General features: G+C 35.4%; 1 protein-coding gene across 2 annotated transcripts in view; it reads right to left on the reverse strand.

The window, feature by feature from the left end:
• Positions 1 to 6,716: 6,716 nt before the first annotated feature.
• The window catches only part of LOC125672812 (ATP-binding cassette sub-family C member 4-like), a 49,577-nt gene continuing 33,928 nt past the window's right edge, over positions 6,717 to 22,365 (reverse strand). For both annotated transcript variants that reach the window (XM_048909021.2, XM_048909020.2), the window contains exons 19-26: positions 21,941 to 22,171; positions 21,612 to 21,712; positions 19,277 to 19,468; positions 16,940 to 17,095; positions 14,791 to 14,880; positions 14,468 to 14,640; positions 12,618 to 12,723; positions 6,717 to 11,974 (exon numbers count right to left, since the gene is read on the reverse strand). In XM_048909021.2, the coding sequence (XP_048764978.2) occupies positions 11,390 to 11,974; positions 12,618 to 12,723; positions 14,468 to 14,640; positions 14,791 to 14,880; positions 16,940 to 17,095; positions 19,277 to 19,468; positions 21,612 to 21,712; positions 21,941 to 22,171 (1,634 nt within the window). In that variant the 3' untranslated portion in view covers positions 6,717 to 11,389. The remainder of the gene's footprint in view (positions 11,975 to 12,617; positions 12,724 to 14,467; positions 14,641 to 14,790; positions 14,881 to 16,939; positions 17,096 to 19,276; positions 19,469 to 21,611; positions 21,713 to 21,940; positions 22,172 to 22,365) is intronic.

A 22,365-nucleotide genomic window follows, 5' to 3' on the forward strand; every position in this document is an offset into this window, starting at 1 on the left:
AGTATTTGGACTGACTTTGTTTACAAAGTGTTCTATACTTTTTCATTGTTTTTGACTGGTACAACTGATAACAATATATATATATATATATATATATATATATATATATATATATATATATATATACACACACACACAATGTATTTATGATGCACATCTAAGTGTTATTCGACATGGTTTTTATGATTTGAAATTCGAAAAGGACTTAAAATTAGATTGAATGGAGATAATGATGTTGATTAAATTATTAATAATAGTAACCATATTTTAAGGCACAGATATTTCAAAGGCAGATCTCTCTCTCTCTCTCTCTCTCTCTCACACACACACACACACACACACGCGACTAACATGGTTTCGATGTTATGGAAAAGACTTTTTTAAAAAGACCCCCCCCCCGCATTTCAGGTACAGTTTAAATTATGCAAAATTAGTCCCATTCTAACCCTAGGGTCCATGGAAAAACTGAATTCAGAACATTTGAATATTGATATGATTTAGTGTAGCCATGCTACTCTTAAAAATATCACTACATTCGATTGGTTGCAGATTAATATATCTAATCAGTGGACCTTGAAATTACTGTTGATCCTCCAAGGATAATACCGGAGAAAATTCCATTTTCTCTGTAGCGACCCCTCGCATTTAAATTCCACCTGACAGTTCCATGCAAAGGGGGTAGTGATCCAATCCAAGAGTTGATACCCACATCAGACTGATTGTGATGATTAAACACTAATTACTTTTACAAGATAAACACCCACCCCCACCCCCTTAACTACATAACAGAAACAAAATATTTTCCGTTTTCTTTCTTTTCTTCTTCTTTTTTTTTTTTTTTTTTACGCTTTACAACGTAACAGAAACATACAACATATAATAATAATAATAGCCTTTATTTATCCAGGGAAACACAAATTACCATATAGCTTGTTTCTATTGTGGTCCTATATTAAAACATATATACAAACATAAAATAACATCCAAAAATTAATATCTAAATATGAGTACACGATATATAAGGGGAAAAAAAATCATAGCGTTTAGTAATAAAATTAGGGATTTTTGCTCGACGTTTTATTTTCATTAAATACTTGGATGGTTTTGTTTTGTGCACGCCTCGGGTACATCATTTGTGAACAAAACTAAGATGATGTGCTGACGTCATAGAGGTATAACAGTTTGAAAACCAATTTAATCCATATTAGAACACCATGAACATCCATATACGTTTGCAAAGTTTTAAATCTTTAAATCACGTGAACATCTTCATACATTTTCAGTAAGTTTATCTTTTAAATCCAAAAAAACTGAGAATTCGATCCCTCCATATTCTGTGCGGTCTCACCACACGGGGTTCTTCCACAGCAGAAAGTCCCGTGGTGCAGAGGAACCTATTCTGTAGAGGCTTTGGTTTCACGGGCTTGGTCTCCTCTTCTTTACCCTTGGTGGAACCCTGGGTATCTGGTGGAAGTCTAAAGGTTTCTATACTGGATAGAAACAGCTTTCGGGGAATGAACTTTTGTATTTTCCCTGTTTCAGGTTTCTGTATACATTTGCTTTCCTGGCTCGCATCTGAAGTGTTAACATATTTTGTTTCTTCCATAACACTGCCGTTCTGGACTGTTATATCTTGGCGAACTATTGTACGTGTCTTAATTTCGATAATACTCAGGATGTATACTGCAACATCCTCTGTTTTTATATCAAGTTCTTCACCACTGATTTTGGGAACAGTATGTGTGATTTGTCCGCTCTCAATGGTTGCCTTGTCTTCTGACTTTTCCTCCAGCATTGCCTTTTTAGTTTCCATCCTTGTCTCAAAGACATTTCTCTTCTTTATTTCCTTCGGTTTATGTAACTGCGTGAAATATTCATCATCTGCCCATGACGGCAGGAATGAAGAAATGTTTGCATTCGCAGCTTTTAAATCTTCAATTTTCAAGATGGTGTCCTTAACCTGTTCATAAGGTACAAAGTCATTTTTCAAATCATTGTCGTCTGACATAGAACGGAAAACATTTCCAGAGATCATCTTCTTTTCTAACGTATCACATCCAAGCAAGCGCAGTATATGTTTATAAATGATTGGTCGTAAGGGTGAATATGTTACGTAGTACACATTATGACGTGCTGTACATTGTGACGTTATAAATCGGTGACGTATTCTCTGAAAGAAGAGCATACACTTTTACCTTTACTTACCCTGCTTTTCACTCACAAAGCACATGCTTATACATAATGTAGTGTTATATGTAAATCATAGTAAATGTTCAATTTAACCATTCTAATTTTTTTCTGTCATGAAAATGAATTCTTGAAATAAATTAATGACCATTGAGGAAAAGAGCACTAAATACTATATTATGTACAGCATCTTTTGTCACATGAGCTTTCATCTCAGGTGAGCTTAAAAATACGAGAATGAAGGGTTTGTTCATAAACGCCCCATAGTTATTGATGAATTTTCTTACGATATAAAATATTCATATAGATATAAAGTATTGATATAGATATTTAATTTTTATAGGACTTGAAAGTTTGTTGTGAAGGGGCAAATTGGGTATCTAGTCAGTGTAAGGGTTCTATCTAAAAACGCATTTAATTTACTGTCAGGTGAAAAAAAAACACCCGAAACTATGTTCAATATAAATGTTTTTTCTTTGTATGAGAATACGAAAACCAATACAACGTTTGCAAATGGTCCCAGTAAAGCATTTACGAGACTTTTTTGTTTGTTATCTATGCTAGTATTTATGATAACGCTAAAGGGTATCTTCATCCCAAAAACTCAACATAGGGATTAGAAATTATTCAAACCGCCAAAAATGAAGTCAAAACAATTTCTGGCTTCTGAACTATTATTTTAAAAATATTCAATAAAGTCGTAACAAAAAAGAAATAACAAATGAGTTGTAAGAGGTAACATAAAATGACCCTTTTCTTGAATTACCCCCCCCCCTCCCCAAACGAACCAACAACAACAACAACCGAGTTTCCATACTCAAAAAGTAACGTGATTTGTATCTATCGTTTTATAATACATGTATTTTGTACATCTTTATTCTAGCATCTATGTATCTAGCCTGATCGGTTTTTGCGCTCAAATTTTATACCGACTAAGATGTGAAATTAAAAAAAAAACCCACATTGTTTTACATCAAAGGGCAGGTTCAGGAATTGGAGTTAAGGGGGGGGGGACTTCATGAGACGGGGTCTGGGAACGCCTTAATTAAGACCCCCAGAGGGTCCAGTTCTATCAAAGCCCCCAACTACATGTACATTATTTGACACACCTGAACAAAAAGAGGAAAGCACGATGTTTTTAAGTGCTACTTCTATTGAATATTCCATCAAATACACAGCTTTAAACATGTCAGCAGAACCAGAGAACATTCTGAGAGAGTTTGTTCCAAAGGAATGCAGAAGAGAAGCTGTATGAACGTTTATAATTTTCAGTTTTAGCTCTTGGTAAATATAATAAATTAGATATAATTATTATAATCATTCGACCTGGTTGGCAGCAACTACCATCTCTTGTATATTGAAACACGTGTAAGTAATTTGGCATTTGATTGTTTAAAACTTTTCAAACAGAAAGACAACCTTTCCAAACATAAAATAATCCTTAATTGGCATCCAGTTCAAACACGAAAATTAAAAGCCAGTAGAGGTCCTAATATCTCGAATATTTAAAAGTATTCTTGCTGCCCTTTTTTTGCAGTTTGATTTTTTTGTAAATATAGTTGATTTTGTACGTTACACCAGACAGTACAGCAGTAAGTAAAATGTGGAAAAACAATACTATTAAAAACAATTATAAGTACATTTGGTTACATAAAATAACTCGCTCTCTTTAGTACAACAATTTTTCTTACAATTTTCTTTGAAATTAACTCCACGTGTGCAACTCATGATAAAGTATTCTCTATATAAACATCTAATAGTTTAGCCTGCTTCACAAATTCAATTTATACACCATTATAAAATATATATTTAACATTCGACATTTCCGTAACCTTTGGGTCGTGCCAATAAGCATACATTGTGATTTTTAAAGATTTATACTTATTTTATTTTTAAGCATCCATTCTGCATCCAACTTAAAGTCCTCTTGCAGTTAGGATGTATCACGCACGTCCTGTGAAGTATCGTCTGCATACAATGCAACTAAAGAATGTTTAAGATATTTTGGATAATCGTTAATGTACAAAATAAAAAAAAAAGGTCTTAAAATTGACCCCTGAGGAACTCCTAAGGATATATTTTCTCTCTCTAGATCACAGGCACTTATATCGCTTGGGGCCTAATTACTACATGTATATATAAGAGTACTCTTATATATAGTAATTAGGCCCCAAGCGATATAAGTGCCTGTGCTCTAGATAAAACACCTCTCCAACTGACACGTTGGTTACGATTTGAGAAATATGATTGAAACCATTAAAAAGTATTACAACACATTCCAAAAAGACATAAGTATGTGCAAAAGAACAACATGGTTGACTGTATCAAAGGCCTTACGCAAGTAGATATACAGAACCCCTGTAAGCTTTACATCGTTCATGTTTTATACCCATGTATCAGTAAGACCATTCAACGCTGTCTCACATGAATGACTTGGCCTAAATCTAGATTGACTATCTGTAATTAATTTGTTTTGGGATAAATATTCATATCAGGAATTGAAGACGTGTCGTTCAATAATCTAACTGACAACTGGTAAAATAGAAACTGGTCTGTGATTATTTACCAAATGCTCATCACTGCTTTGTACAATGGGACTACCCTAGCTCTTTTCCAAGCATCCACAAAAGAGAATGAAGATATGGATTTGTTAACAATGAAATGTAAAACATCACCTATATGATTAAATGACAACTTTAGGAGTTTTACAAACAAACCATCAATATCTGTCGCGCCAATATATTGAAATTTTAAATGAACCTGCATGGCGGTTGCAGATGTTCCATATCCGGTAAAAAAAAGAAAGAGTCAAAATGTTTTCCTATTTCATGCCCTATATTACAAAAGAAATCAATAAAACAGTTAGCCATTGATTCAAAAGATGTAATGACACCGTTGTCAGTTTGTAGATCTATGCGAACATGTTGTCGAATTCTGCTTCGATGGTAATTTTTTTTTTCCCAATCTGGACCACATATCCTTTGGTCGAGTGGTACATTGATCAATTATTAACGTTAACTTAAAGTCGTTAAGAGTGACACGATTTCTGCTCGCTCTGTAGAGAGCCCAGTCATCCTCTGATTTGAACCGTGATGCTCTTTCATGTAGCTACTCGCGATTATGCACCTCGTTCAATGTTTCATCATTTATTCATTCCTCTAGATCTGGATCTCATTTAACCATTATTCGCCTATCTTTAAAAGGTATATGTTGGTCAATGATTTTGAAGAAACGAGAGTTGAATTTACATCACATTTCATTTACACCACTCAAATTTTTAATATGATTCCAATCGACATCATGGTGGTCACGGTGGAATTGGTCCTCGTCTAAATTTCGGAAACTGCGGTATTTTACATTAATGTGACAGTTTGTACCAGACTTTATTTTCCCATGGACAGCATAAACTAGATGATGGTCACTAACGCGTATGTGTATTACGCCAGATTTACAAATATTCCGTGGTTCAGACACACACGTATGGTCAACGAGCGTGCTGGAGTCCTTTGTTACTCTTGTGGGCTCTTTCATTATTTGAAGAAGTCTGTACGTTTTCATTAGGTTTTAAAGATTTGAATTCTTATTTTCATCGATGTTAAAATCGCCCATAAATACAATGTTATCTTTAATAGCATAGTTAATGTCTCCAACTGTTTCTCAAAATGTTCAAACCATTCACAAGTAGAACTCGATTGCAAAAGTGAGCCTTGGGGGAGTTACCAATTTTGATGCCAAAATCTAAAACCTCAATGTCTTCACCAGTAAGCATTAGTTTTACTGTAACACCAGTAACCCCAAATTTATTTTTAATGTACACAGCAATTCCTCCACCATGCCTATCCCGGTCCCGTCTTACGAGCTTATATCCATTAATTGATAAAACATTTTATCACTTTAATCCGAGCACCACACACACAAAAAAAACACCTTGAATCTTAACAGTTGCAGGCTTGTTTTCACTATATCAAAATCATTCTTTTGTCTGTCAGCAGATATATACATTTTTTGTGGCCCCAACCCTAATCATTTTCAAAGACCTTTCATATCAAATGTCACATAACCTTATAAAAACTTTTTTTACACTAGGCAATTGAAATTTGTTTTGATTTGCCCAAGCCCCTAAACCCATGCATGCATGCTTCTTGGATTCCTAAATTTTGGTACAGGACTCTTTGCTTTATAAACTTGGAACACATCTTGTCTGCTAGATAAAATAAACCCATCTCTATAGCCTTATAATCCCTCTCTAGGGTCTAAATCCGTCACCCAGGCTCCTTCAGTTTCACTGGTTGAGGTCATCCTGTTACCATTATTGTTTGGTTCTCCGTGTCCTCATCAACCCTATGGAACTGCTTCTCTTTGGATCTTCCTATGGAACTGCTTCTCTTTGGATCTTCCTATGGAACTGCTTCTCTTTGGATCTTCCTATGGAACTGTTTCTCTTTGGGTCTTCCTATGGAACTGCTTCTCTTAGGATCTTCCATTTGAAAGTTCATTAGCTGATTTTAAAAATAAACTTAAAACACATCTTTTTAAACTTGCATTTAATTTGTAATTCTGTATTAATGTAAACAGTTGTTTTTACAGATTATAATAAAAAACAACAACACCCCCCCCCCCCCCAACAAAACCCATCCCATTCTCATAAACATTTAGTTTGTCTTTGATAATCTTTTAAGGTTTTGCTTACACTTAGTTACTATGTTAACCTCAGTTTATTATCATTCCATGTCCTTTTTGTTTATCTGTTGGTCTTTGTTTTAGGTGTAAAGTGTTTTAGGGTATTTGTGTTGATAAGATAGAGGTGCTATATAAATGAACATTAATATCTACTACTGCACGAGTTACATGTTCAGGAGTAACATTGCACTATTTGTAGAGCTTTTGGCCCCTTCATTACAGCCCCAAACAGAACAGGGGCCAATAACATTTACAATTTTGGTTCCCATAAACTAAAGAAGCCCTAAACAACAAGAAGCCCATGAGCCACATCGCTCACCTGAATCACCTTGGCCCATATCTGAAGACTTTTCATATATATTTGCATGTAAAACCTATTGTGGCTCTAACCTACCCTTGGAGGCCATGATTTTTATAAACTTGAATCTACACTATGTCAGAAAGCTTTCATGTAAATGTCAACATCTTTGGCCCAATGGTTCTTGAGAAGAAGATTTTCCCTATATATTTCTACATAAAACTCTGATCCCCTATTGTAACCCCCAACCTACCCCCGGGGGCCATGATTTGAACAAATTTGAATCTGCACTATGTCAGGAAGCTTTCATGTGCATCTTAGCTCTTCTGGCTCAGTGGTTCTTGAGAAGAAGATTTTTAAAGATTTTCCCTATATATTTCTACATAAAACTCCAATCCCCTATTGTGGCCCCAACAAACACCTGGGGGCCATGATTTTTACAAACTTGAATCTGCACTATGTCAGGAAGCTTTCATGTAAATCTCAGTTCTGGCTCAGTGGTTCTTGAGAAGCTTTTTGAAGATTTTCCCTATATATTTCTATGTAAAACTTTGATCCCCTATTGTGGCCCAAACCTACCCATGGGGATCAGCTCCTCTGGAATGACCCGACCCTAATTTTGCATTTTTGTGACTATCTCCCCTTTGAAGGGGGCATGATCCTTCATTTGAACAAACTTGAAAGCCCTTCACTCAAGGATGCTTTGTGCCAAGTTTGGTTGAAATTGACCCAGTGGTTCTGGAGAAGATGAAAATGTAAAAAGTTTACAACGCCAACAGACAACGGACAAATTTTGATCAGAAAAGCTCACTTGAGCCTTTGGCTCAGGTAATCTAAAAACTGAATCAGCAGTTTCTGAAAAAAAGTTAAAAACGCCCCAATGTTTATGAACAACAAACAAGAATAAATTGCAACATACACTATCAACTATGTATATGTATTGAATTGTGTCTCTTTTTTTTTTGCAAATAAAAAAAAAATTAAATTAAAAATTGTGAAGACATGCTACATTTATTAAAATGACATGTTATTTTGTATTCCTATAGATCCATTGCAGAAAGAGATATTGGTCAAATATTATGGATTTCTCCTGTTTTCTCAGACTGTTTAATATTATGCATGTATCTTGAGACATTCCATTGATGATTTCACTGGTGTTTTAAAAAGCCAAGTGGCATGATGTATATATATAAAAAAAAAAAAAAAAAAAAAAAAAAAAAAAAACCCAAACCGACAAAAAACCCAAGATGTGTTTGTGAAACACTGATGACCCCATATTACAGCAAAGTAATTATGTTACTCAAAGAAAGGTCTTGTCACAAGGAACAGACAAGTGAAATATGATATCCACATCACTAACCATTCATTAGTTATGGCTAATGTTATAATTTTTCAATAGTAGGTCAAACTCCCAGGTCAAGGTCATAAGGTCAAAGATTTTGGAACTAAAAGAAGTCTTGTCAAAAGGGATACACATGTGAAATATGAAAGCCCATCACTAAACATTCAAACGTTTATGGCCTAGTTCAAAAGTTTTTCAAAAGTACATGTAGGTAAAACTCCAGGGTAAAGGTTACGAGGTCAAAAATGTGGGTCTTGTCACCTGGAATACATTATATATGATAATGAAAGCCACATCACGAACCATTCAAAAGTGAAAAGTTTTATATGGACAGACAGACAAAAAACTAAGTATATGCCCCCGAATCTACATGTATGTATATTTGACATGCTGTAGGAGATAAATTTGTGTCAATGTTAGTTACAGTGCAGAGATAATAAAAAACATTATTGGGAATTCATAAAGTGTTGGAATTTTTAGCAAAAGGGAATAAACAGATATTGCATTACATAGATTCAACTGTTACAGTATCATAATGTCATACTCATTTAACAATTAGAGCAATGTAATATGATATACTATAAAATGTAAATTGGAAAAATACCTTACAAAATCTTATATCAATTCTTAGACCATTACAAATTATGAACTTGATCTAATATTCACCAGCACTCGTTTTCAATAAATCTATTAATATCAACTGTCGTGTACAATATTCAACTCCTAACTAAATCATTGAGACTTCTTGAAACACAAGAAATATCTCATTAACTTCCTATCCTTGGCATCAACTAAATATACTGTGTTTATTTGTCTTAAGTTTGCTTCAGTACCATACTTTATAAGTAGTTTGTTTAATATCAAATAAAATATTTCAAAAAATTGTACCATATAGCATCACTCTACCCTCGTACATAGAAAACAGGAGGGTCATGGGCCACAAAGCTCACCTTGTTCATATAGATGAAGACACAAATAGTGATAGATTGAAACCATTAACACTTATTGTGGCCTCATCTGTTATTGTGTGAACAAACTTGAATCTATACTGCATGAGGAAGCTTAAATGTTAATTTTAAAAATCATACTCCTGTGATTTTTGAGAAGATTGAACATCAATTGAATACATTCTATCCTTCTGATTTTTTGTGTGTAAAACATTACACCTATATTGTGGCTCCAAGGAAGGAGGGAGGGAAGGGGTGTCATAAATTTTGGTTGATAAAACTTTAATGTATTTATTGGATGAGGTTGCTTCCATGTTGATTAGAAAACTTTGAATACTTGTGATTTTTGTTAAAACTCTTCCCTATATACTCCTATGCAACACTTAAAACCCATCGTCCAGGTTTAGACAAATTTGGATCTATGCTTATATGTAAGGATGTTCAAATATCAAATTGACAAACTATTGACAAACTGTAGCCAAGCATGTGCTTGTTCACTGGAGAAGAAAACTTTACACATTTCTATAAATTCCTTTGTAAATACTTATGACCCTCCAATCATGGCTCTACTCTGGTGCCCTGGGAAATGTACACTACTTGAGGAAGCTTTGATATCAATTTAACAATTTTTGTGGCTCTTGAAATGAAAACAAATTCCTATGTAGTCACATGAAATCTTTGAACACAAATCCTGGTTTCACCACACCCCTAAGTGTCACGGCGTGAACAACTGAATCTCGGTTTTATAAGGGCACTTTCCCGAAAGTTTTGGCCTTTCTGATCGAGTGGCTCTCGATACATCTTTTGAAACATATCTTTTCTAATCATCTCTCAATATCCAACCAATTTGGCATCATGTTTTGTGTTCTATTGTAAATATTACAAATCACTTGGTCAACCAAGTTGAACATCAGGAAAGTCAAACAACAAAAAGACAAATGACAGAGAAATTTTTATCAGAAAGGTGAGCTAATTATAAAGGAGAGAAAAAATACCAATATTTCACAGCTAATAAACCTCAGTCTGTTTCACAACATATAAACAATATAGCACTGGCTTCACACTAAAACTCTAGCACTTTAAAAACAGTATACATGTATTTGAATTCAATACACTTTCTTAGTACAAATTTTACAGGACATCTGCTGTAAGGTGCTCACTTTAAAAGATATGTACTGTATCATATTCAGCTAATCTAAGCTGAACCAACATATACAACAATATCTATTATATACATGTATAACAAAACAGTAAAAGAAAATAAAAAACAGTAAAGGGACCTAACTCTAGTAACATGCAACGGCACAACAAAGGTTTTCTTAAATGCTTTGTTTGTTGATTCTGAATGCTACCAATGCTTGTTGATTTGAACTAGAAAGGCTATTAGTAATCATATTCTATTTCAATGCTAATTTTGCTACCTTAAATCTTGGTCAATAGTAGTAATAGAACAAGCATTCACAACCTGAGAGTTTTACTTCCCATCAGTCTTTTACCGTGACTAACTAACACTTGGTTACCCGTAGTCAAGATCCAATTTGAAACCACGTTTTGTGGTTTATGTAAATATTACAAACCCAGCATTGTCTAAATGCCAGTAAATTCTTTAAAGCTAACACAAATTCTAGTTTTCCCCTCATTGCTAACACTAATGCTAATTCATACATCAGAAATAGGTTCTTCAAAACTAATTTATATCTTCTAATAATCCTCACATTCCTCGATATCAAACATTACCCACTGTAATATGTGTGCAGATACTGTACATTTAAGTTCCCCACCGTTACCAAGGGACTAACTATTGAGGACTGTCAATGAGGACTAAATACTTGTATTTTGTAGGCACATTTCTTTAAAATATTCTAAAAAATAATGTAAATTAATCAAAAGATTCTCTTTTTTTTTCTACCACAGTGACAGGATATGGATGGGCAATCACTGATCTGTGTGATCACCGTTTAACAATTCTGTGGTTTCTGACACCTCATTAGATTCCTCCTTTGGGTAAGTAGCCTCTGAGGCATGTTGGTGTAGTGTAGAGGTTTCTGTGGGTGGTTCATCCTCAGGCGAAGAATCAATGGAATGAGAAGAACGACATGGTGTTGCTTCCAGTTGCTTTGTGAGTAGTGAACTGGTCTCTGAATCATCAATATCTTCGTTGATATCTGGCCCGTTTTCCTCTGATCTATCCAGAGAGGGTGACATGTTACTGACTACACCGGAGGAAAATGAATGTTCAGTTCCGCCCTGCATCTGAGGAACATGATTAGCACCAAATGAAGTCACGTCACCATTTTCTTGTGACAAATAAATGTCATCGGCTGTGATAGTTTCACTTTTCTTAGTCAAGACTGGGCGTTCTTCCAATGGTATACTGTTGTAAGTAGATTTGGCAATATCAAGCAGTCTTTGAGCCTCTCCTTTTCCTGTCTGTTGAACCATTCTACACAAATATCCGTCTGCGTCTTGAAGAAGAACATACGGGTGGTTGTACTCCACCATCTGCCCTTCATCAAGAACCTGATGGAAAGAAAAGGTGATAAACTAGTGCTTCAGTTTTTAGATTTCAATGAAAAAGCATCAATTAATAAAAATACCTTCCTCCAATAAAAACCCGTTTTACAGCAAGTCATATTCCATGATAGATATACAGGTACAATGCATATTCTAAGTTAGCATAAAATGTTGAAAAGACATTAATATATTAAATTTCTTAATAAGACTTTGAATATTAAAAGATAGTCTGACAAGGCAGTTAACTCATCATAACTTTATCCGGGTCCATGATGATAAGATATTCTAACCAGACCACTCACCATAACTTTATCCGGGTCCATGATGATAAGATATTCTGACCAGACCACTCATCATAACTTTATTCAGGTCCATGATGATAAGATATTCTGACCAGACCACTCACCATAACTTTATCCTGGTCCATGATGATAAGATATTCTGACCAGACCACTCACCATAATTTTATTCAGGTCCATGATGATAAGATATTCTGACCAGACCACTCACCATAACTTTATCCTGGTCCATGATGATAAGATATTCTGACCAGACCACTCACCATAACTTTATCCCACCATAACTTTATCCAAGACCATGATGATAAGATATTCTGACCACACTAAGATATTCTGACCACACTACTCACCATAACTTTATCCGAGTCCATGATGGTGTTCAGACGGTGTGCTATGGTGATTACTGTGCAATGCTTGAACTTCTCACGTATAGTCTTCTGAATCAGACTATCCGTTCTGTAAAAAAAAACAACTTACAAGTCAAACTTGGTCACACTGGACAGCCACAGGGCACACAGACCTGAGTTACCTTGTTCTTAGAGACAATGTCACAAGTGAATCTAATAAAGTTTGGGCCATTCATTGTGGACCCACTCAACAGAACATAAATGGACAAAACTTCTGTTTGCACTACATGGGAATTTGAGGAGGTTCCATCATATGGTCTTGTGTAAAACTTTTTACCAATATTGTGACAATTAGAATCATGAAATACAGATCCTGAAGTGTGCTACTACACCATATGAACCATTCCGATCTTGACTAGAATCATCCTATTTCTAAACCAAACTGCTCCATTCAAATCATTCAGCTTCCAAACTAAAATGTTCAGTTCTCATCTAAATCTGTTCATTCTCAATAAACTCAAAAAGTGTCCGTTCCCTCTAACTGTTCATTCCCATGTGGTCATTCAGAGCTCACTCTCGAGTCATTGTAGATCAACATGGTGCTCAGTTGAGGATTAAGAAGGCAAAATAAATTTGTTACTGAATACTATACATGTATATAGTAGAACAAGAAGGACATTGTGTTGAAAAATTAAAATTAAATATTTACTTATAATCATCAACTGTTGTTGTCTTCAAGTGCGGATGTGAATTGAGAAACTACGAATTGATACAGAGTCCACGCCTCAGGTAAAATGAGCTGTCTTCCACTTATGAGCTATCAATCAAATTCCCAAGAAATAATAACATGTTTGAACTGAAATATATTTTATAATATCTCTGCAGTAATTGCCCTGAAAATTATTTCAAACTTATGGCAAGAAACTGCTGACATTTCTGGGTTAAACAGTGACAATTTCATCAAAATTGGACCTGAAAAGACCCCCAAGAGAATTTTTCATGTATTAAAAAGACCTTCGGTATGAATATGTAAATGTTTTATGTGAAAATGAGTCACGTTTACCCAAAGCTTAAATCCCCCCTCTCTTTCTTTTTATCACAATGTCTGATCTGTATGTAAAAAGTGCCGAAAGAGTCTGAAATGCAAAATTTGAAACCGAGGCCTAACTGCTCATTTCCATCTTGGCCCAAGCATTCCCCATTCAAACTGTTCATTCTGCAAGCATTTCAGTCTCACCCAGAACTGTTCCATTCAGCAGTTGAAACAGTTCAACATTTGTTCACTATTCCACTGATGTAGTGGTATGCTTCAGGGTCTGAATATTCATGTTTTCAGGGTCTGAATATTCATGTTTTCAGTCACCCTGTGGGCTTGGAAAAGACTTTCACAGATACTTTAAAAGAAAGTGGTTGGAATTGAATAAATTTGAATATGAAGTTTAGAAGGAAATGGTTCCAGTATTCCTGGTGAATGTGAAATTTAACAAGGGCAGGTATATAAGGATGAATTATGCATTGTCAAAATGGCTGAATTCCTTTTGAACCATCATCATATTTCTTGTCCTTTTATACTTCATTGCCAAGGCAATGAGCTTAGTGGGCTTAAATGTGTATGTGTGATGGCCAATCTGTAAAATACGAGTTCGAATCTAACAGGGGTTGTAATTTTGTCCCAATTACTTTATTACAACTGTATTTTTTTTTCACTTAAAGTAAACTGTTATTGATTTCAAAATATCATTATACATATCCTTCACTTCCTCCTTATAATGGTTTTCTCTAGTATAATAAACATGTACACCCTTAGCTATACCTCCACTTCCATCGCAAAGGTAAAGTTATTTCATATATACCTGGGATCTACATTTGCTGTAGCTTCGTCAATCATCAGGATCTGGTTCCGCCTGAGGATAGCCCTTGCCAGACAGATTAACTGTCGCTGACCAACGCTGAAGTTAGCTCCATCTTCTGACACTTCCGAGTCTAATTTCCCCGGAAGATCATCAACAGCAGGCTTTAGCTGAACCTAACAGTACAGAATCCAGTGAAGTATGTAAGCTTTGCGTCTCTAAATATGACGTATCCAAAAGCTAATATGAAATGTACTCTATAAAATAAAATCATCAGACAATGGTTGTAATATTATTGGACATCACACACAATCTACTGTTCGTACCTCTTCTAAAGCCTTCCATAACTGTTCATCAGTTGAGTCTTTAAAAGGGTCCAAGTTTTTCCTTAATGGGCCCGTAAAGAGAACAGGATCCTGTTAAAATAAAAATACTCTCACTCTTTGCTCCCCTCCCCCTCTCTTTTCTCTTAGAAAGAAAAAAATGAGGTCCATGAGCCACAATGCTCAGCTGAGTCACCTTGTTCATAGAGATAAAGACTCTGCAGCTGGGACACTTAGACTACTTGTAGAAGTCCATTAGTCCCCAACATAGCCTCCCTTCAGATCCATGGAATGAACAAACTAGAGTATCCTTGAGGTTCTTAAGAGAACGTTTTTGTTTTTGTTTGGAAATTCAGAATATTTCTAAGTATAACTTTAAACCCATATAGTGGCTTTGCCTAGGGCCAAAAGGCCTAGGTTTAAAAAAAAAAACCTTTAATCTACACTGCATAAAAAGAATTGCATATTAAACTGATAAATTGTGCCTGTGCTTTTGAGAAGATTTTTTTAAAAAAAATTCCATGTGGATTCCAATGCACAAATTCTCTTGAGGAGACGGTTTTCTTTCCCCCAAAAGTTGTGTGAGCGGATTTGAATCTATAAGCAGATACTTCCATATTCATTTGTCCATGACATGTTTTAACCTAATAGTTTACGTGAAGAAAATGTCTTCAATTTTTTTTCTATATACATGTACATGTATTTCTACTTAGAAATTTGAACCCTTTTTGAGCCCTACGGGTCATGATTTAATGGTGTTAAAAAGAGCTAAATTTATATTACTTGAGGATGCTTGAATATCAATTCAACATACTGTACCCTTGTGAATCTTGAAAAAAAGAATCAAAAAAAAAATTAACAAAACACCATCCTGTCATGTGTTTTCATCGTCATCAAATGTATTTTTTCTATCAATAAATGCAATATTTGTGACAGAAAAAAAATGTATGCGATTTTTGCAAAAACATTTTCACATCATGAACAAACCTGAATTAAAAGACGCACAAATTTTGATCAGAAAACCTAGCTGAAGAATTGTAGCTCTCAGGGAGAAGAATTGGTTTAATACCAAAGTACAGATCCACCCATTCTATATATCAGTAGGGAAATATGTAAGGAATTTTTAATGTCAAAATATTGGAGCAGTGATGTAGGCAGACAGATGAGCTATAAATCAAAGGCATTTAAAATTGACAGATCTGTGGCTTTTTTTGCTTTCAAATTTTTCCCGAAGAACTACAGTATTGCAGCTACAGAAACTCTGGTTCAAGTGAGTTTAAACAAAGAGGAAATGGCCACAGTTCTACTTCTTAAGAACATTCATGACACACATTAATTGTTCAATATACTCTTTAATGATTTTGGATTAAAAGTCTTCAGGTTTAATACACATAATGTTTTCTCCTTTAACAAGAGGTACTGTGAGCAATGCTCACTAAGAATACCCCCCGCTTACCCCAATCTCCCAAAAGGTGTTGGTAATAGGTATAACTACCTCTTTCCTGAGTGTAAAAAACAAATGGCATGACAAACCGAACCATATTGCTACTTCGATGTCCATTGCGCGTGACTTTTGACCCCAAAATCGATAGGGAACATCTTCATCCCATGGGTAGTCCATATGTATGATATGGTGACTGTAGGTGGAAAGGATAACGCTTCAGAGCCCGGAAACCATATTGCTACTTCGATGTCCAGTGCGCGTGACCTTTGACCTTTTGACCCCCAAATCGATAGGGAACATCTTCACCCCATGGGTAGTCCATATGTATGATATGGTGACTGTAGGTGGAAAGGATAACGCTTTAGAGCCCGGAAACCATATTGCTACTTCGATGTCCAGTGCGCTTGACTTTTGACCTTAAAATCGATAGGGAACATCTTCATCCCATAGGTAGTCCATATATATGATATGGTGACGGTAGGTGGAAAGGATAATGCTTTAGAGCCCGGAAACCATTGCGTCTACAGACGGACGGACAGACAGACAGACGGACAACCCGATTCCAGTATACCCCCCCCCCCCCCAACAACTTGTTGCGGGGGGTATAATTACAAAGAGAGGATATATATTCCACCAATAAAAGCTTGGCAGCACACATTTTCTTTACTGAATGTACCATTCATAATATTCTATTCTGTTAAAAGTTACCTGAGGTATAATAGATATTTTATTTCGCAGTTCATGTAGTCCTATCTTCTGCGTGTCCAAGTCATCGATGATGATAGAACCCTGTATTTCTGCCATCCTAAACATTAAGCTTATTAAAGAGCTTTTGCCAGCCCCTGTACGGCCAACCAATCCAACCTGTACAAAGTAAACAATAGTTATAACAAGAGGTACAGTGAGCAATGCTCACTAAGAATATCCCCCGCTTACCCCAATCTCCCAAAGGGTGTTGTTAATAGGTATAAATTACCTCTTCCCTGAGTGTAAAAATATGGTATGCCTTTGTAGAAGAAAATGGAAGATTTAGTCTGAACACAAATCCATGGCATAAACCTATAATTTTGACCTTGAGATCAAAGGTCAAGGTCATAAAAAGGTCATGAATGTACATGACACATAGTATCATGGTGATACATCCATGTCTTATGGTATGACTATGTCAAAACCCTATAATCAATTTTGACCTTGCGGTCAAAGTTCAAGGTCATATAGAGGTCATGAAGGTACCCGACACATCATTTCATGGTGATGCACTCATGTGTCAAATATGGTATGCCTATGTCAAAGAACAAAGAAGTCATGGCCCTGACACGAATCCATTGTAAAAACCTTTAATTTTGACCTTGAGGTCAAGGTCATATGGAGGTCATGAAGGTACATGACACATCGTCTCATGGTGATACACTCATGTGTCAAATATGGTATGCCTATGTCAAAGAACAAAGAAGTTATGGCCCGGACATGAATCCATTGTAAAAAACCTTTAATTTTGACCTTGAGGTCAAGGGTCAAGGTCATATAGAGGTCATGAAGGTACTCAACACATCGTCTCATGGTGATCCACTTGTGTGCCAAATATGGTATGCCTAAGTCAAAGAACAAAGAAGTTATGACCCGGACACGAATCTGCACAGACAGATGGCAGTGCTTGAGCTGGGCTTCGCCATTTTCCCAATGGCGAATTTTTTTCAAAAATGGTGGAAAAAAAATATTAAAGTGGCAAAAATCCCATTTTTGCATGTATTGAGATACGACTCTAAATTGGGCTTGATGTTTTGACATCTGCATTTCGGGCAATGTTCAGAATGTTTTCACTGAAGGGTGTAGCATCATGAAGTTTATATTTATATGATTTATTATCTGATTTGTGATTTCCATAATAGAATTTATCAATAAACAAATCAACTTCTTAATTTAATAATTCAGAAAGAAGTGTTTATAGGTATGGTAGCTGGATATGATTAAGTAATATAACTGATTCAAAATGCTAAAATCAGTGTAATGAATAAAATGATATGATGGAAATACATGTAATTGTACAGCATGATATTATTTGTGCCGCGCTGCACCCCGAAAAAGTGGCAAAAGGGAATTTTGGTCCAGTGGGAGTACTGACAGACGGACGGAAGGACAGACAGACAGACAGAGTGATTCCTATATACCCCCCTGAACTTCGTTCGAGGGGTATAACAATATCATTTCACAGTATAGCAGTGAAATACATGTACTTTCACTTTCAATTTAAGCAGGATAGAAACTGACAATACTTTGGATGACACACATTGGAGTGTGTTAATTTTCATATAAAAAGTTCTGTACCAATTGTGAACAAGCCTAATGCATGGTCAACCACCACATTGCTATGTTTGAACCAACTTCAAACTAAAAATCTATTTTCTCATAAAAGGAGTTTCAATTCTCTTTATGACTTTAGTTGGACATTATCTAACATGTGACTTCCTTGCTATGAGCATATGCATTCAACTGTATAGATTCAATGCCACACACCCCTTTCTTCTGACACCTGCTTGCATTCAATAAAGGGAAAATCATTTGTTTTATTAAAGGTAACAATTTGAAAGTTTGTTCCCTAAAACAACCCATTTTACCTTTCCCATATATCACAAAATTTAGTCCCTGAAACGGCTTACTTTTTCTTTCTTATTTATCACAAAATTTAATCCCTGAAACAGCTTACTTTCTCTTTCCCATACATCACAAAATTTAAATCCTGAAACAGCTTACTTTTTCTATCTCATTTATCACAAAGTTTAATCCCTTAAACAACTTACTTTTTCTTTCTAATTTATCACAAAGTTTAATCCCTTAAACAACTTACTTTTTCTTTCTCATTTATCACAAAGTTTAATCCCTGAAACAGCTTACTTTTTCTACATGTATCTCATTTATCACAAAGTTTAATCCCTTAAACAACCTACTTTTTCTTTCTAATTTATCACAAAGTTTAATCCCTGAAACAGCTTACTTTTTCTACATGTATCTCATTTATCACAAAGTTTAATCCCTTAAACAACTTACTTTTTCTTTCTCATTTATCACAAAGTTTAATCCCTGAAACACCCAAGGCGATTCTGGTCCATATCTGAGTTTGGCATTTCTGGCGATAATTTTCCCATACTGTGGCCATGAAGGTGGTGGGGGTGAATCGGAATCCAGGTCTACCTCCGTGTCCAGTTTAGAATACTCCAGCACCCTCTCAACTGATATCATCTATAAAACAAAGAAATCAAGACACAGGTAAACCATGGATACAGTTTCGTGTCTATAAAATGACAAACTCAGGTAGTTAGCACAAAAACACTGCCTTTTCAATAAATCGTTGAAATCTGAAATACTCACTAAAGGAATGTCATTGTATCTGTTCGTGCATGTTAGCGATATGAATTTGTCAACAAGAGGCCCATGGGCCACATCGCTCACCTAACCAACTTGGTCCATATCAGAAGACTTTCTATATATACTTGCATGTAAAACCGTAGTCCTTATTATGGCCCCAACCTACCCCTGGAGGCCATAGTTTTTGCAAACTTGAATCTACACTATGTCAGAAAGCTTTCATGTAAATGTGAACTTCTTTGGCCCAATGGTTCACGAGAAGAAGATATTTGAAGATTTTTCCTATATATTTGTATGTAAAACTTTGATCCCCCCTTGTGGCCCCATCTTACCCCCAGGGGCCATGATATGAACAAACTTGAATCTGCACTATATCAGAAAGCTTTCATGTAAATATCAGCTTTTCTGGCTCAGTGGTTCTTGAGAAGAAGATTTAAAAAAAAAAATTCCTATATGTATGTAAAACTTTGATCCCCTATTGTGGCCCCATCCGACCACCGGGGGCCAGGATTTTAACAATTTAGAATCTGCACTATATCAGGAAGCTCTCATATAAATCTCAGCTTTTCTGGCTCAGTGATTCTTGAGAAGAAGATTTTTAAAGATTTTTCCTATATATTTGTATGTAAAACTTTGATCCCCTATTGTGGCCCCATCTGACCCCCGGGGGCCATGCTTTTAACAATTTAGAATCTGTACTATATCAGGAAGCTTTCATATAAATCTCAGCTTTTCTGGTTCAGTGGTTCTTGAGAAGAAGATTTTTAAAGATTTATCCTATATATTTGTATGTAAAACTTTGATCCCCTATTGTGGCCCCATCCGACCCCCGGGGGCCATGATTTTTAACAATTTAACATCTGCACTACCTAATAAAGCTTATCTATAAATTTCATCTTTTCTAGCCCAGTGGTTTTTGAGAAGAAGATTTTTTAATGACCCTACCCTATTTTTACCTTTTCTTGATTATCTCCCCTTGGAAGGTGGCCTGGCCCTTTTTTTTTTTTTAACAATTTGGAATTCCCTTTACCTAAGGATTCTTTGTGCCAACTTTGGTTGAAATTGGCCCAGTGGTTTTTGAGAAGAAGTTAAAAATGTTAAAAGTTTACAGACGGACAGACGGACGGACGCCGGAATACGGGTGATCAGAAAAGCTCACTTGAGCTTTTAGCTCAGGTGAGCTAAAAACCAGCAATTGAAAATTTAATTTCACTTGTAAAACACATTTTGATTGGTTCATTACACGTTATGAACATTCTTTATATTGTATAAATGAAGTTGCTGCTAAGTTGTGCCCCATGGCATCCTAAGAATTTGTGGTTTATAATGCGTAAACTGCTCCAACTTAACTTTATATCGTATAAATTAATAAAATTACTAATACACAGATTGATTAACATTCAGTTTTGAAAATATCAACAAAGATAAATAAAGGCCTAAGCCTAAGGGAAATAGCTCAGAATTTCAGCATTTCTGAATTGGAAGAACATGAAATGTTGAAACAGAAACCTTCAAATCTATTACCTTTGCAAAGAAAAAAAGAGACTTCACACTATTATTTGTGTTTTGATTGCAGGATTACACACAAGTATATATTGACTGCATTTCCTCAAAAATTTTAACAAAAGAAAGTTTTATGCCAATAAATGATTTGATTTTGCTGAAGATTTAACAAAGAATTCAGGATCAACCAAAGTGAAATTCAGCTAACTTGTGCATTCAAAAACTCTTGTATTCCAGTATACAGTAAAACACTCTTATACCAAAGTTCTGGGGACCAACAATTTTGATTCATTATAAACATATTTCATTATATTCAATAAGTTCATAATATGTTTTCAAACTACAGGGAATGAAAATTAATTTGCTGTAAGCGTGAATTCATTATAAGAATGTTCCCTGTATCTGTGTTCTACTGTACATACATTAATCTAGTCATCAATATACAGGGTAGGGTACTCAACAAATAGCAATTCACGTAACTTGAGGATGAACTGCTTTTGTACGTGTACTGTACCTGACTCTCAACCTCGGCACTTTGTCTAACGGCCCACTGGAACATGCCCATCAAAGTCATGGCGTAAGTCAACAGCAGACCCACCAAACCCGCATTCAAGTCTGAAGAATAGCATTTTATCTTTCTTCAACTAAATACTAACACATTTCATATTTATGGACAATAAAACAAAGGTTAATATATAACTTTAAAATCATTAATTTGATCTCTATAATCCATTTCACAATATCATTAATTAACCAAGATACAAATCAATGATCATTTGTCAGGTGAAAAAAAACATGAATTGTCTTAAATTTCCTTTGAAATCTCACACCTTTCTGGCATACCTTTAGCAAGATAGACACAGGCAAAGGATACGGCGGTAACAAAAATTCCACACATCCAGTCGAGTCGAATTGCCAGCCAGCGACTGGAGGAAAGAAAGAGGAACCAAGACTCTGTGTGCAGGTTCTGATGATTGTCAAACTCCTCACAGAATCTCTCCTGAACTCCAAGGGCTCGGATTGTGTGCAGACCCTGGAGCGAGGCACTCAAATGCGAAAATACTGGACTCCGAGCTATGGAAGAAGATTAAAATTGTTTTTGGAGGATTTTGACTGAAAATTAAAGCCCAAAGGGAACAGGAAGCTTTAAATGTTAATAAATCTTCCAATGCCAAAAGTGTTTTATACCAAAACTGAATAAAATCAGTTCAATTGTTTCAGAGAAGATTGTAAAAGATGTTCAAAACAATGAAACAGAAGAGGTCAGA

Source organism: Ostrea edulis, chromosome 9 (genome assembly GCF_947568905.1).
Source record: "Ostrea edulis chromosome 9, xbOstEdul1.1, whole genome shotgun sequence".
NCBI lineage: Eukaryota > Metazoa > Mollusca > Bivalvia > Ostreida > Ostreidae > Ostrea > Ostrea edulis.